This window comes from Oncorhynchus keta, chromosome 18, assembly GCF_023373465.1.
Source record: "Oncorhynchus keta strain PuntledgeMale-10-30-2019 chromosome 18, Oket_V2, whole genome shotgun sequence".
NCBI classification, from domain to species: Eukaryota; Metazoa; Chordata; class Actinopteri; order Salmoniformes; family Salmonidae; genus Oncorhynchus; species Oncorhynchus keta.
In genome coordinates, this window is record NC_068438.1 from 13,664,369 (window position 1) to 13,681,079 (window position 16,711).

At 42.8% G+C, this 16,711-nt stretch overlaps 2 protein-coding genes and 1 long non-coding RNA gene across 4 annotated transcripts in view; all 3 read right to left on the reverse strand.

Moving 5' to 3' along the window:
* Positions 1-1,065: 1,065 nt before the first annotated feature.
* Positions 1,066-10,427, reverse strand: LOC118396834 (growth arrest-specific protein 6-like; the record flags this gene model as incomplete). Its single annotated transcript, XM_035791246.2, has 7 exons — positions 1,066-1,182; positions 2,059-2,216; positions 6,273-6,385; positions 8,530-8,537; positions 9,055-9,224; positions 9,613-9,721; positions 10,329-10,427. Coding segments are annotated over 7 exons (774 nt in total), but the record flags the coding sequence as incomplete, so codon positions are not given.
* A 1,890-nt stretch (positions 10,428-12,317) lies between these two features.
* LOC127908635 (uncharacterized) lies at positions 12,318-12,770 on the reverse strand. The gene is made up of 2 exons (XR_008067832.1): positions 12,687-12,770; positions 12,318-12,638 (listed from the first exon to the last, which is right to left on the reverse strand). It is a non-coding gene; the product is annotated as an uncharacterized LOC127908635 (long non-coding RNA).
* Positions 12,771-12,892: 122 nt separating this feature from the next.
* The window catches only part of LOC118397315 (ras GTPase-activating protein 2-like), a 59,188-nt gene continuing 55,369 nt past the window's right edge, over positions 12,893-16,711 (reverse strand). For both annotated transcript variants that reach the window (XM_035791958.2, XM_035791959.2), the window contains one exon: positions 12,893-16,686. In XM_035791958.2, the coding sequence (XP_035647851.1) occupies positions 16,656-16,686 (31 nt within the window). In that variant the 3' untranslated portion in view covers positions 12,893-16,655. The remainder of the gene's footprint in view (positions 16,687-16,711) is intronic.

The following is a 16,711-nucleotide window of genomic DNA, read 5'->3' on the forward strand; positions in this document are numbered from 1 at the left end:
GTGCACACAATGATACCAAACAGCACAGTGACTACTTTACTCTGGTCCATGTTCAGTGTGGTGACCACAATGATACCAAACAGCACAGTGACTACTTTTCTCCATTTAAATAGGCTGAATGACTGATTACATGATTGGAGACGTGTGTGTGATACTAATTAAAGAAACAAATTTGTTTGAAATATCACTATAATCCAATTATTTATTATATTTTCTAAGGGGTACCAACAAATGTGTCCAGTCCATTTTAGAATGTATTTGTAGAATAAACAGTAATTCATCTCTTTTCACAGCTTCTTCGCTTTATTCTATGACATACCAAAGGCATGCAAGTGTACATGATAAAATAGCTTTTCATTTAATCACTTTTCAGGAGGAATTAAGCATCATTGCAATCAGCTGTAAGGGTACCAACCAATTTGAGCATGTCTGTAAAAAATGCAATGCTACTCAAATAGCTATAAAAGGCAGCAAATGCTTTATTGCCATTCACAGACTTAAGAGTGGACATGGTAATTCAGCTGTACCGTTTAGCTTTACCTCAGAGGGGAATTCTGCTGGAAATGACAGAAACATATGCAGCAAATAAAGTGAAAGAGGCCATGCTGTGGTTTTGTGGTAACGTACCAAAGTTTGCCAAAAAAGTTATACAAAACGATCTACACAAAGAAAATGCAATCCTTCTCTTGTTCTTCAAATGAACATCCCTCACATGTTAGAGATGCTTCAATACAAATAAATTACAACTATTAGAAAATACAATATTAATGCACTCTGCAGTAACATGTGTTACAGATGTTACATAGATAGCCATATGAGACAGAGTAAAACGTTGAGAGACAGACAATGGCCAAACAGTAAACAGTGGTTTAAGTGGTCTCATGTAGTCTTATAAGCAGTGCTGTGTAAGAGTAGAATGGTGAAAGAGTAAGAGGAATAGGATCAGTTGTTGTGGGAAGACAGTGTGAATAGGATTTGAAGAGAAAGTATCTGGCCTAGGGTAGTACATTTTCGAGGGAGGAGGGTGTCATTTGAGACTCAATTCTCACCTGGCCCGCCCCCCAGTTACACCATGCTCCCTGGTTGGCTCAACACCCTCTTCAGGAGCTCATAGTCCCCATCTGTCAACTTCATGGTTGCCTTGGTTACGCCCATGCCAATCACCAGCTGTTCTGGCCTCACCTACAGCTGCAGGTACTGACTCTCACCAGAGCAGAGGGCCTGGGGGTAGCTGCGCAACTAGAATAGAGTCCCCCTCAAACGGATCTCCGTTGGTCCCGAAAATTTGTTAACACATTGTCAAATGGATACAAATTTCATAAACAGATACAGCGAATGCCAGATCAACAATCGGTATCAATAAAACAATCTGCAAAAGAAACAGCAACATATCTGTTTGTGCCTTAAAAAGACGTAAAAGGTAAAAGTCAGGGTTTGTTCTACACAGCAGAAAGAATCATGTATATATGTGGTGGGATTTCCAGGAGTTAAATCATCTTAAAGTATGGCACGCTGACAGTGACATAATTTGAACAAAGCCTCTTTCGGAAAGTTTGACCTCTTCATGTTTGGCATTTTGCATGACATCACAACATGTGAGCATTGGGCTAATCAAGTCAGTTCCCAGACTCTATGGAGGCAGGAGTGTGTGTGTGTGAGAGACTTCTTTGTGATCTGCTGCTGTGTGTATGTGTGTGTGGGTGTGGATGCATGTGTGTTTGAGTGACCCGCGTGAGTTTGTATGTGTATCCAGGCTGTGTCACAACCGGTCGTGATTGGGAGTCCCGTAGGGCGACGCACAATTGGCCCAGCGTCACCCGGGTTAGGATTTGGCCGGGGTAGGCAGCCATTGTAAAATAGGAATGAGTTATGTTATGTGTGTATGTGTTGACCATCTCTTTGCCATTTGTTAGGATTTGCCATTGTACCATTCTTCAAGATCATAAACATTTCCAAAGCAGTAATAGTGAAGGATTGAGAGAAGATAGAGACAATAACGTAACAAAAAGCTGGTCCAGATCAGTTGGGCCGTGAGGCTGTATAGTTCCGGTGTGTTACCTGTGAAGGGTGGTTGAGTTTCAAGGAGAGAATGTAGTCATTCTGAGTGTCTACGAGGATGAGGAGAGAGCCTCTGAATGAAACGGTTCTGAGAGCTAGCTCCACAGAGAGAGTCCAGTCTGCACCATCTGGCTCAGCTGAAGAGCTTCCCAGCAGCACTGCAGACACAAAGACAAACATAACATGCATATCACTCTGCACCCTAACCGGTGCACTTTCTTGTTCATACAACAATGCAGTGTTCCTTTAACAGACCATTGAATGTTGTCACCCTTTTTACATTACTGACAAAATAAGGAAAGCACCTGATCCAAGTACTTAAACTTCAGCTTCAGAAGTTAGTGAAGTAATGGCAAGAATGAAATGCAGTGGGAGAGTAGCTACAGTATGGGAGCATGTGAAACTCTCTGTGGAGATGGCAGGCAGCCTGGTGGTTAAGAGCGTGGGGCTAGTAATCGAAAGGTCACTGATTCAAATCCCTGAGCAGCCAAGGTGGAAAATCTGCCAATGTGCCCTTGATCAAGGCACTTAACCTTAATTGCTCCTGCAAGTCGCTCTGGATAAGAGCATCTGATAAATGAGGTAAATGTAAATGAGATGGGAGTTAACCAGCGGTCCACATTTTTACCCCAATCTGAATTGTTTTCTTCCTGCGAGAGAAGTTCTGTGTTTCCGCTTAGAATTTAAATACAAGTGTCCAGTGACTGTGAGACCCCATTTTCTAGGCACTCTCACATATGTGTAATACAACTGTTAGCCACAACCCGTTCACTGCCATTTTTGGGGAACTTACCCGCTGCTGGCTTGTCCTCTTTTACTGGAAGTCTCCTTTAGCCTCTGTTAGGTACACTGTGCTTGGGTCCCAACATAAGTTTGACTTAACCTGGTCTCCATTAATACAATACGATGAGAGCCTGTCTTTTACTTAGAGTAACCTGCATAGCAGTCATGTCTGTTCTGGTGGCCATTTGTGCTGATAAGAATTTTTATTGAACTTTTTCCATTGTTTTTATGAATGTTTTTCTGTTTTCTCCTATCCTATTTCATTTACTTTTTTACACCTTTATTTTACTAGTCAAGTTAGTTAAGAACAAATTCTTATTTTCAATGACCGCCTAACAGTAGGTTAACTGCCTTGTTCAGGGGCAGAATTCGATCCTGCAACCTTTCGGTTACAAGTCCAACGCTCTAACCACTAGGCTACCTGCCACTCCATACTTTAATAGTATATCCTTGGTATGATGCCTTGGTTGGTGGGTGGATTGGACGGAGGGAGGGTAGATTATAGGGCAGAAGGGAGGATGGATTGGAGAGAAGGATAGATGGGAGGGCAGGAAGTGGAGATGGGAGTTAACCAGGGATCTGGCTGGTTCTCATAATGTGAAATTTGCTTCTCTAATCTGTGTGTAATGTTAACCACTGTGCTCTTGTCAACTCTAATAATGATTTTCAGAGTTGGACCGCACAGCCTGGGACAGTTCTCTGACACACCAACTTTCTCACCATGGTAAGAACAACAGGATCAAAGCAGAGCTCAGAGTTCAACCACTCCTGAGACATCATGAACTGCAGTTCATAGAATTTTAACATTGTATTTTATACTCTACACAAACAGCATGTGTCTGTTCATTGAATGAACCCACTGTCCCTCTTAATCTGAATTAGACTAAAAACAGTGCTATGTAGTGAAGGGCAATCACATGGGGCTTGTTTTTCTATACAATTTCCTCTCGGTCTGTCTGTCTGTCTGTCTGTCTGTCAAGCTGAACCCTCTTCTGGATGGCTGCATGTGGAGCTGGGACTGGGTCAGTCAGGACTCCAGAATCCTGGAGCGGAGCCTGCAGGATTCTAAGGTGCAGAGGTGCTGGGTACATATTGTCCCTGGGTCCTACTTTCCTGGAATCGCCTCTGTTGGCTTTAACCCTCAGGATTTTTTTCTGACCACGCACCCTGACAGGGAAAAATTCTGGGACCTATATTTTAGGTCCTTGGAAACATTTATGGGTAGTTGACCTTAACATTGTTCCCAAGCCCTCTGCACTCACACATTTTCCTCCAAAAACCTCACTTCACATTTTACCACTACCCCTTCACACTCTCTCTTAATGTCCCAGCAGCCTCCCACCCCATCTGCAACCCTGTGTTTTATTACTGTTGCTCCTAACCATGGATTGCTGTTTGTGAGGGGTATAAAATAGTGTTCAAGTGATATGATCTACAGTTCATGTTCTCTTAGGAGTGGTTGAACACCGAGCCATATGCTATGCTTTGATCTTGTTGTTCTTATCATGGTGAGAAAGTTGGTGTGTCAGAGAACCGGCTCAGACTGTGCGGTTATCATTGCACACAGATTAGATGAGCAAAGCTAATGTTATGAGAACCAGACAGATCCCTGGTTAACTCCCATCTCCACAGACAGTCAGTGGTGTAAAGTACTTAAGTAAATATACTTTAAAGTACTTTTTGGGTATCTGTACTTTCCTATTTATATTTTCCCTGATACCCAAAAGTACTCGTTACATTTTGAATGCTTAGCAGGACAGGAAAATGGTCCAATTCACTCAATTTAGACTTTTGTATAGAGCCAAAAAATATGAAAAATGCTTGACTATCGCAATAATTAAGGAGGGCATAGTAGCTAGTGTCCCACTAGTGAGCCTTCAATGTTTCACCCTATGCCCTTATTCTTCCGCAACCCAGGCTGTGTCCCAAATGGCACGTTAGTCCATTGTCAAAGACTCCAGTCACCCAAGTCAGACTGCTCTCTCTGCTACGGCAAGGCAAGAGGTACCGAAGCGCCAAGTCTAGGACCAAAAGGCTCCTTAACAGCTTCTACCCCCAAGCCATAAGACTGCAGAACTAATCAAACACCGGGCCAATTGTGCGCCACCCTGTGGGACTCCCAATCACAGCTGGATGTGATGCAGCCTGGATTGGAACAAATTCTTATTTACAATGAGGACCTATCCAGGCCAAACCCAGACAACGCTGGGCCAATTGTGCACCGCCCTATGGGACTCCCAATCATGGCTGGATGTGATGCAGCTGGATTTGAACCAGGGACTGCAGGGATGCCTCTTGCACTGAGATGCAGTGCCTAAGAACGCTGCGCCACTCGGGAGGCTTGTAAGTAAGCATTTCACGGTAAGGTGCGCATGTGACATTTAATTTGATTTATAGGTCAAATGTAGTACACTACACAGGGAATAGGGTGTATTTTGTGATGCAACCCCAGTGTACTTACTAACATTGTTCCCAAGCCCTCTGCAGTCACACATTTTCCTCCAAAAACCTCACTTCACATTTTACCACTACCTGTCACGCCCTGGTCTAAGTATTTTGTGTTTTCTTTATTATTTTGGTCAGGCCAGGGTGTGACATGGGTTTATTTATGTGGTGTGTTTTTTCTTGGGTTTTTTGTAGGTATTGGGATTGTGAATTAGTAGGGTTATCTAGAAAAGTTTATGGCTGCCTGAAGTGGTTCTCAATCAGAGGCAGGTGTTTATCGTTGTCTCTGATAGGGAACCATATTTAGGCAGCCATATTCTTTGAGTGTTGGGTGGGTGATTGTTCCTCTCTCTGTGTTACTGTGTTAGTTTGCACCAGTATACGTCGTTTCGGTTTTCGTGTTACGTTTCTTGTTTTTGTATTGTTCGTGTTTATTCGTTATTAAACATGTATGAAAATTACCACGCTGCATTTTGGTCCGATCCTTGCTACACCTCTTCGTCAGAGGAGGAGATAGAAGAAAACCGTGATACTACCCCTTCACGCTCTCTCTTAATGTCCCACCGGCCTCCCACCCCATCTGCAACCCTGTGTTTTATTACTGTTGCTCCTAACCATGGAATGTAAAGGTCCTAACCTTTACTGTGCAGAAACAAATTCCCTTCAAAAACCTCCCACAACATGCTAGCACTACCCCTTCTACACCTTAATTATCTCTCACCCCCGCCTCCAGCCTGTCTGCAACCCTGCTGTGTCCCTGTTAGGTCCTAACCCCTCTCTAGACACATTCCTTCCCATGGGTCCTCTCACATCCTCCCATTCTGCTCCCTGTCAGTCAGGTGGGTGTTAACAAGACTCACCCCCAGGGTAACTACTTCGCCACGATGGCCTATTTGTTGCCTTACCTCCTTTGCACACACTGTATACAGATTTTTCTATTGTGTTATTGACTGTACATTTGCGTATCCCATGTGTAACTCTGTTGCCTATCTCGGCCATGTGGCTCTCAGCGGACTGCTGAACTGTGACGACTGCCTCCGAGCCCACGCGCACAGCCACAGCTCCCTCCTGTTTCATCACTGTAATCGGCATCCATAATGTACACGTGAGATTTAGATGAGTTCAGGGGTCATATGTGGGCATGGCTTTTACGCTGGCCCTTAGACCAACACTATTATTGCATGGTCATTACATTGGATAATAGATTGGTATTGGATCACTAATACATAGCCCATGTGGGTCTTACATTGTATTGACATGGTTATTACATGGCCCACATGGTCATTACATTGGTAATACATTGGTATTGGATAACTAATACATAGCCCATGTGGGTCTTACATTGTATTGACATGGTTATTACATTGCTATTGCATGGTTATCACAGGTAACTGTCAAAATAATGGAAACACTTAACTAAATGAGGGATACAAAAGTATATTGAAAGCAGTTGCTTCAACACAGGTGTGGTTCCTGAGTTAATTAAGCAATTAATGCCCCATCATGCTTAGGGTTGCGTATAAAAATGCTGGGCAGGGCATTATTTTGGATACCATGGCTATGCCCCCATAGGATGACAATGCACCCATCCACAGGGCACCAGTGGTCACCGAATGGTTTGAGCATGAGAACAATGTCAACCATATGCCATGGCCATCTGTCACCAGATCTCAACCCAATTGCAGAGGTGCATAAAGGTGGCGGCCCCCTTGCACTTACCACAAATATCTCATGCTGTACAGTCGTGGCCAAAAGGTTGGAGGATGAAATATACATTTTCACAAAGTCTGCTGCCTCAGTTTGTATGATGGCAATTTGCATACACTCACAATGTTATGAAGAGTGATCAGATGAATTGCAATTAATTGCAAAGTCCCTCTTTGCCATGCAAAGGAACTGAATCCCCCCAAAACATTTCCATTGCATTTCAGCACTGCCACAAAAGGACCAGCTGACATCATGTCAGTGATTCTCTTGTTAACACAGGTGTCAGTGTTGATGAGGACAAGGCTGGAGATCACTTTGTCATGCTGATTGAGTTCCAATAACAGACCGGAAGCTTCAAAAAGAGGGTGGTGCTTGGAATCATTGTTCTTCCTCTGTCAAATATGGTTACCTTCAAGGAAACACATGCAGTCATCATTGCTTTGCACAAAAAGGGCTTCACACAATCAACCATTTATCGGATCATTAAGAACTTCAAGGAGAGCGGTTCAATTGTTGTGAAGGCTTCATGATGCCCAAGAAAGTCCAGCAAGCGCCAGGACCATTTCCTAAAGTTGATTCAGCTGCGGGATCGGGGCACCACCAGTACAGCGCTTGCTCAGGAATGGCGGCAGGCAGGTGTGAGTGCATCTCTATGCACAGTGAGGCGAAGACTTTGGAGGATGGCCTGGTGTCAAGAAGGGCAGCAAAGAAGCCACTTCTCGGCAGGAAAAACATCAGGGACAGACTGATATTCTGCAAAAGGTACTGCTGAGGACGGGGGTAAAATAATTTCTCTGATGAATCCCCTTTCCGATTGTTTGGGGCATCCAGAAAAAAGCTTGTCCGGAGAAGACAAGGTGAGCACTACCATCAGCCGTGTCATGCCAACAGTAAAGCATCCTGAGACCATTCATGTGTGGGGTTGCTTCTCAGCCAAGGGAGTGGGCTCACTCACAATTTTGCCTAAGAACACAGCCATGAATAAAGAATGGTACCAACTCATCCTCCGAGAGCAACTTCTCCCAACCATCCAGGAACAGTTTGGTGACGAACAATGCCCTTTCCAGCATGATGGAGCACCTTGTATGAGGCAAAAGTGATAACTAAGTGGCTCGGAGAACAAAACATCAATATTTTGGGTCCATGGCCAGGAAACTCCCCAGACCTTAATCCCATTGAGAACTTGTGGTCAATCCTCAAGAGGCGGGTGGGACAAACAAAAACACACAGATTTTGGGGATTGATTATGCAAGAATGGGCTGCCATCAGTCAGGATGTGGCTCAGAATTTAATTGACAGCATGCCAGGGTGGATTGCAGAGGTCTTGAAAAAGAAGGGTCAACACTGCAAATATTGACTCTATGCATCAACTTCATGTAATTGTCAATAAAAGCCTTTGACACTTATGAAATGAAATTATTACTTCAGTATTCCATAGTAACATCTGACAAAAATATCTAAAGACACTGAGGCAGCAGACTTTATGAAAATGAATATGCGTCATTCTCAAAACTTTTGGCCACGATTGTACATTATCCATTACTCTAGCACAGTAAACATGATCCCCATTTTAGCTTCAAGATGCCGGCAATTAGAAAAAACGAAAAAGTAGATTATGCTGATTTATTGGCACATTGAACAATATTGTGCACCGTAGTTCAAAACCTCATTGCATACTGGTGAAACAATGAAGTCATATTAGAATTTCGACATCTTTATGCACATTCGCCATTGAACACTTATGGGAGATTCTGGAGCGCGCCAAAGACAGGGTTTCCACCACAATCAACAAAACACCAAATGATAGAATTTCTTGTGGAAGAATGGTGTCACATCCCTCCAATAGAGTTCCAAACACTTGTAGAATCTATGCCAAGGCGCATTGAAGCTGTCGTGGCCCTACGCCCTATTAAGACACTTTATGTTGGTGTTTCCTTTATTTTGGCATTTACCTGTACATTTTCCACATGGTAATTATGTTATGGTTATAACATAGCCTACTGTCACAAAGTAATTTAGAGGGTACGGTTCAGGACCTCACCTTTTTCCACTCCCCATCACCAATCTTGGCCATGAGGTGACGAGGACCTGTCTGTCCCCGCGGCTCGTCTGGACGCTCAGATTCCCATGGACCACCGCCAGCAGGAAGTAGTTCTGCTGCCCGTCGATGTCCCCAAAGAACATCACCCCCCCCGGGTCCAGACTACGCAGCTCAAACCCAGAGTCAAAGCAACAGATGGACAGACATGTCAAAACACAGACATTATCAGAACAGCGTTACCTCTTATTGAGCATACACAAAACATTAAGAACACCTGCTCTTTCCAAGACATAGATTGACCAGGTGAATCCAGGTGAAAGCTATTATCCATTATTCATGTAACTTGTTAAATCCACTTCAAATCAGATGAAAGGGAGGAGACAGGTTAAAGAACGATTTTTAAGCCTTGAGACATGGATTGTGTTAAGGTGTTCTTAATGTTTTGGACACTCAGTGTATATAAATGAGAGACTAGGTGGGACATGGTACAGTCAGTGTGGTTCAGCCGGATGTGCCCCGGCTGGTTAAATGTTCTGAAAGGGGGGTGCTCAGTGGTGTCATGATCCCTATAGTCTACCTGGTCAACTCTGTGACCTTGTAGTCCAGAATGGGGACATTCCCCACAAAGCTCTTCCTAGTGTAGAGGAGATATGAGGACCTGGACTCGACAAAAGAGTAGCATTCATTCTGACATTTACATAACCAAACAATTTCTAACAATTGCTGCACTAATTAGATGGAGGAAAAAACTTGTGTGTGTATGTGTGTGTGTGTGTGTGTGTATACTCACAGTAACTGTGTTAGCAGGGTTGGGTAGGTTACTTTCTAAATGTAATCCATTATGGTTACTAGTTACCTTACCTGTCCAAAAATCAGTAACTAATTTCTGGATTACCCAAACTCAGTAATGTAATCTGATTACTTTGTTACTTTCGTATTACTTTCCCCTTAAAATGCATTAGAAGACAAAAAAAATCCATCAAATGCATTTGGTGTGTCATCCTATTCGTCTCTGATTTGTGGTCAGCAAACTTGCACCCTTTTCAATGCTGAATTGAATATCATTGAGAAAACAGAAAGTGTCACGTATGATTTTCACAAACATCCTTTCTGAATTGACAAGTAATCTAATAAGTAATCTACTTTTTCAAAAGTATCTGTAATCTGATTCAAATATTTTTGGTGGTACCGTAACTGATACCGTTTTGTAATCAGATTACATGCAATCAGTTACTCCCCAACCCTGTGTGAGTAAAACCATATAGTAAAATAATGTAATTGTTTCGTCTCTTACCTCCAGTATCCGTTCAAGCTTTGGATGAACCCACATCACTAGGGTCAGCAGTGCTAGCACTAACCTCTTCCATGCAAACAATCTACTTCCGTCTTCTTCTTTTCACTGTCCTCTGGGGTGCTTGATTCTCTTAACCAGACGTTCCTTGAGGGGTTTATGCTGTATGCTCGTCTCAAGTCTGATTCTTTGGTCCTTCGTCTGGCCCTCTAGGCTATGTACTGGGCTGGAGCATCACCTGATGAGACAAGAGATACAGGGAAGCTGAGAAGTCTTGAGAAATTGGTCTCTTTCCCAGAGTTCGGCAAACCTGGCCCTGGCAGATAAGGATGGAGATGAGCCAACAAAATAAACCATGATGTGGAGGTCAATGTTTGTGTGTGTCAGATAGCATCTGTGGTTTGGACACTATTATGTAATTCTTTGGTCCAAACACAGAGGGAACACTGACCCATTTTAAAGTCATTGTTCTTGGCAAGTGTATATATTTTTTTAAACACTTGAATCTCAATAGGCTATTTAAGGAATTGGTTTGGTGTCAGAAAAAGGATGGCCTCCAAATCCGTCATAAGCCATGCTGTGGCATCATAAAGAGATTTGTTCCAACATGTTTTTGATATTACATGCTTTTCTTCATTTGAAAAGCAAGACTGGTGTTAATCTGCAGGGGAAGGGTAGACTGAAGGTGGAAATTGAGAAGTCTCACACTATGTGGTCGACATCGAAGTAACACATCAAAGCAATGTGCGATGACAGGGACAAAACAAATGCAGAAAACAGCCAACATATGTTCTGACTTAGTCAATCAGTTACAACTTTGTTGTGTAAAGAGAACGGTCTTTGTCTTCACACAGATGAATGTATTAAGATGTACTTTTTGGTCACGGAAGTTATCAAAAGTGACAGTCCAATATGTGCCTTCAGCAGAATGCAGCTGGTGCTTGAAAAGTGTACCAGGGCTAAAGAGTAACTTATGCTGTTGTGCACATGGGCAGTCCTTGGTTAGGACAGGGGAGGCGGGCTATCACACTATTCCTCGTCTCTCCCTCTATCTACAGCAGGGCCATCCAAAGTGGGGCCTGCGGGCCAAACATGGCCCCCAACAAAATTAGATTGGGCTTGCCAGTCTTCCAGAATGATCTTATATATTGATAAACCATGTTTAAGGGGTTTCCAAGTCCAAAAGTTTGGGCACCCCTGATCTACAGACAGTTGAAGTTTTATGAATCTACATTACAGCATATCTACAGTACTTCCAAAAGCTAGAGAACATCTGGGGGAAGAGACTTAAATCCAAACATGCCACAGACGTTCTTCAAGTCATTCTTATTGAGACGAGTCCACTGAAGTGACAGAGGCAATTACTGGGAAGACAAAACATTTTCTTTAATGGTTTGCGGATGATTAGTTGTTCCATGTGAAGTGCTGCCAATAGTAAACCCATTTCCCAAACTGAAAACAACTTCTACATCGCAGAGTTCAGTATACACTGTTGGCTAGTTGACTGTACAGCTCTAATGGTCTCATGAAAAGGATAGAAGGTTAGCATTGCGTCATGAATCTAGTTCTGCAGGTAGCTCTGCAGTGGTCACTAGCAGTCAGCCAAAGTCATACAATCTGATTTTAAACCTAACCTTAACCACACTGCTAATCCTAACCTAAAACTCTGACCAATAAGCTCATTTTATTTTTACAATATAGACCATTTTTGACTATGCAGTCAGCCCATCTAGCAGAAATCGCTCAGTTCTGCCTCCAGAACAAAACTCATCCCAATAAAACAGCAACCTGCTACATAATATAGCCCCTTCTTGTGTTCTCTCCCCAATGTCTTTATAGCTTGGTTCCATATCTGTTTGTGCCATCTTACCAACTCCAATGGCTATAGGAGATGGCAAAGTGTTACAAACAGATCTGGGTCCAGGCTAATGTTTCTACTCTACTCCGCCTCCCTTAGAGCTGACATTTAGTAAAAGACCACACACGAAGTGAAAGGGTTGGCAACATGTTTATTGTAAATTATTTCAAATGAACGAATCAAAAAAAACAGGAGACATGATTTGACCTTCTGGTTGTGGAAAATAAAATTAAAAGTTTAAATAACAAAAATAGGTACTCCAGTCCTGTATGCAATGGTAGGTTTACAGGGGTGAAATATGAAAATAACCGATTCTCTTTGCAATGATTGAATTTAACATTCAAAAGACTGCTGATTATGTCATGGCGATGAATTCACAGATACTGTTCACATGAAGGCCTGTCGAGGGATCGACTGTTAACCATCACTCGACTTCCCATGTTTTGTTAAATGGGCTACACACACACACACACACACACACACACACACACACACACACACACACACACACACACACACACACACACACACACACACACACAGAGACAGATAATGTAAGACATGTTTCTGATAATCCTTGTTCCCTTTGGGGGTTAGTCAAGGCCTGTTTCTCATGGCTCTAAAAAAAAAAAAAGGTTCTGACAACATTAAAGATACATCATGATAAAACGTCTGACTGTCAAAGGTAAATTGAGGAGATGACGTGGTGATTGAAAATTCTCTTATGATTGAAAACCGTTTGAGATTGGTGAAAGATAACCAATGAACCAACAAGCTCACTCATGATGACATCTTTACCTACACATAGAATCGGCCGACAAAGGACAAGAACCATGAGGCCAAGAGCCTTCAGCAACACCGCTGACAAACAGTCAGGTGGGACCTAACCTAGGTTCTGTTCATTTAGGCACCAAACGCAAGAAAACAGACAAACAGGCAGATGCTCGTTTTCTTTATCCATTGCAAAAAGTTTTCCGCTGTGTGCTGTGATGAACACGACCCTGGTGTTCCAGACAACGTTAAATTCTGTAACGTTGCATAAGCTATAGATGTAGACTCCGCAGCAAGCTACCAAACATTAGACTCTGACATGAAAAGCAGCCAGCTTCCTAGTACCACTGAAGACAAAGAACAAGGTGCCGCAACACACCAACACAGATTCTTTTGCAGTGTTAAAAAAACAACATACATACAAAATGTACTCATAAAAAAAATATACAGTTAAATATACAGGACATGCATGTCGGGAATATATGACGGACCAAAGACAACATTTCTGACAGCAAATAGTTCCACAAGCCAAACAAAACTATCTGAAACATGGTTAACCCTGTACTAACGGTGATACACGTTCCCTTCTTGTTGTTGATCCAAGATCAAGTTTCTAGGCAACTGTTTACACACTGTCGTTCCTACGGGTTGACTGATAAAATGATAAAGAACGGTGCGACTATGTGGACTAATGCTGTGTTCATAACCAAGTGGGAAGGTGGTAGAATTAGGTAGTATTATTTCCTACAACCAAAAACAACTTTGGGACATTAAATCGGTGGACACTCACCAGAAATTAGATTTATCTGACCTGCATCCTTTATAAGCATTTCACTGGACCTGCTTTAACAGCTGCGAATCTGTCTGTGCGACAAATAAAAACTTTGATTTGACATTTACCACATACGACTGGGGGGTCCACTTGAACGCCCCTCCAACTCGTAATTACACTGAACAAAAATATAAACGCAACATGTAAAGTATTGGTCCCATGTTTCATGAGCTGAAATAAAAGATCCCATATATTTCCCATATGCACAAAAAGCTTGTCTCTAAAATGTTGTTTATACTTTTCTTTACATCCCTGTTAGTGAGTGTTTCTCCTTTGCCAAGACAGGTGTGGCATTTCAGGAAAGAATATTAAACAGCATGATGATTACACAGGTGCACTTTGTGCTGGGGACAATAAAAACCACTCTAAAACGTGCAGTTTTATCACACAACACAATGCCACAGAGCGTGCAATCTACATGCTGACTGCAGGAATGACCCCTAGAGCTGTTGCCAGATAATTTAATGTTAATTTCTCTACCAAAATGTTGTTGTCGAGAATTTGGCAGTACATCCAATCGGCCTCACAACTGCAGACCACGTGTAATGTCGCAAGCTCAGGATCTCCACACCCGGCTTCTTCACCTGCGGGATGGTCTGAGACAAGACACCCAGACAGTTGATGAAAGAGGGGGTTTGCACAACTAAGACTTTCTGCACAAACTGTCAGAAATCATCTCATGGAAGCTCATCTGCGTGCTCTTCATTCTCACCAGGGTCTTGACTGCAGTTTGACATCAAATGCTCATCTTCCAAGGCCACTGGCACACTGGAGAAGTGAGCTTTTCATGGATTGAATCCTGGTTTTCAACTGTACCGGGAAGATGGTAGACCATGTGTATGGTGTCGTGTGGGTGAGTGGTTTACTGATATAAATGTGTGCCACAGGTGGGGGTGGGGTTTTGGTATGGGCAGGCATAAGCTACGGACAACGAACACAATTGCATTTTATCGATGGGAATTTTAATGCAGAGGTACTGTGACGAGATCCTGAGGCCCATTGTCGTGCCATTCATCCGCTGCCATCACTTTATGCATCATGATGCACGGCCCCATGTCGCAAGGATCTGTATATACTTCCTGGAAGCTGAAAATGTCCCAGTTCTTCCATAGTCTACATACTCACCAGACATGTTCCAGAGCATCGCAAACGTGCTCAATGGGTGACAACATGTACAACAGCGTGTTCCAGTTCCCGCCAATATCCAGAAACTTTGCACAGCCATTGAAGAGAAGTGGGGCAACATTCACAGGCCACAATCAACAGCCTGATAAACTCTATGTGAAGGAGAATTGTCGCACTGCATGAGGCAAATGGTGGTCCCACCAGATACTGACTGGTTTTCTGATCCACGCAACTACCCTTTAAAAAAAAAAAAAGGTATCTGTGATCAACAGATACATATCTGTACTCCCAGTCATGTGAAATCCATAGATTAGGGCCTAATGAATTCATTTCAATTGACTGATTTCCTTATATGAACTGTAACTCAGGAAAATCTTTGAAATTGTTGCATCTTGCATTTATGTTTTTGTTCAGTGTACTAGTGGGAAACTCGTCTATCATCCCTGAGCTTTGACTACTAGTTAATGTGGGCCAGTGGTGCAGTGTTGACTATCTAAGGGGCTAGATTGGCAAGTGAAGGGGATTGTCTATCTTGTTGTGATTTATGGTGATTGATATGCAGTGACATCACTACATGGTGAAGCGGTTGTCACAGACTACCGACCACGGCCCCTCTGCATTTCCAGAGAACATTAGAACGTTACTCAATCAAATCGTCTACATCGTTAAAAGGAGGAACAATGCATTTACCAAAATGTACATGAACTAAATATATCCTGCATTTCTCTCCATTTTCAAAAAGTCTGTATTCAAAATACATTTATACCCTTTTTTTCCCAAGTCAATCCTACGAAATTTTCATCTTTGGTGTAAGAAAAATAGCTATTAAAATCTACAGGCTATAAACGTCATCGTACAGGAATGGAAACGAGAACGTAAACGAGATCATTTAACTGATCAATGTGGGGGGGGGGTTTACTGATACCACGTATCTAAAATGATGCCATCTGGAATATTCCAAATATGTAAAGTGCTTGGGCATTATTCCCTAACCCGAGGATGGGTGTGAGAGAGACTTTTACACATACATCCATTAAGAAAAATAAGGCAGATCGGTTTCATCCACTTAACTGTACTCTGAAACACCTGCATTTGTTCAAAGCACAAAATATAGAGGTGGGTGGAGGAGGAGGAAGGAGAGAGAAATTCCCTTTTATAGAAAATGAGAAACAAAATCAGCTTGCTGTTTAGTTGTAAACAGACGTCAAACAGTGAAGCCCCAAGAGATTGAGAGCTTCATCTTGATGGTTGATGATCGAATACATTAAGTGTATAAAAGGGATTATTTTAGCAGCCTATTCACACACACCAACTAATGATGTTGTCTGGTCTTCACCGAACTGTAGAAAAAGGGGAGATTTCAATGAAATGATTGAGTTTTGTTGTGCAAATCAAGTAGAAGACGAGAGCAAGCACATTCTCCTCTGATTAGGGCAGTGGTGTGTGAGAACGAGAGAGGGATGGAGACAGGCGGGGAAAGAGAATTTTAAAAAACAACTAAGGGTCTCCTCTTCTGAACCAATGAGAGCTTCTGGTCAGGGTCAGGTGACAATTCTAACTTCCTCTATTGGACGGTCCGTCCAGTCACACGGTGGTGGACGGGGAAGGGGATGCAGAGCACGACCTTGGGGGTAATGCGTTCTTGGTATTCGCGGAGGCAGGCAGCGTTCTCAGTACCAATCCCGACCGTGCCACCCTGGGGCTCCAGTGTTGAACTCAGGCCAGACAGACCCACCTAGACTGGTTAGGATGTCTTCCCAACTATCGGATTCTCTCTAGAAAGACACAGAAAAGCAAAGA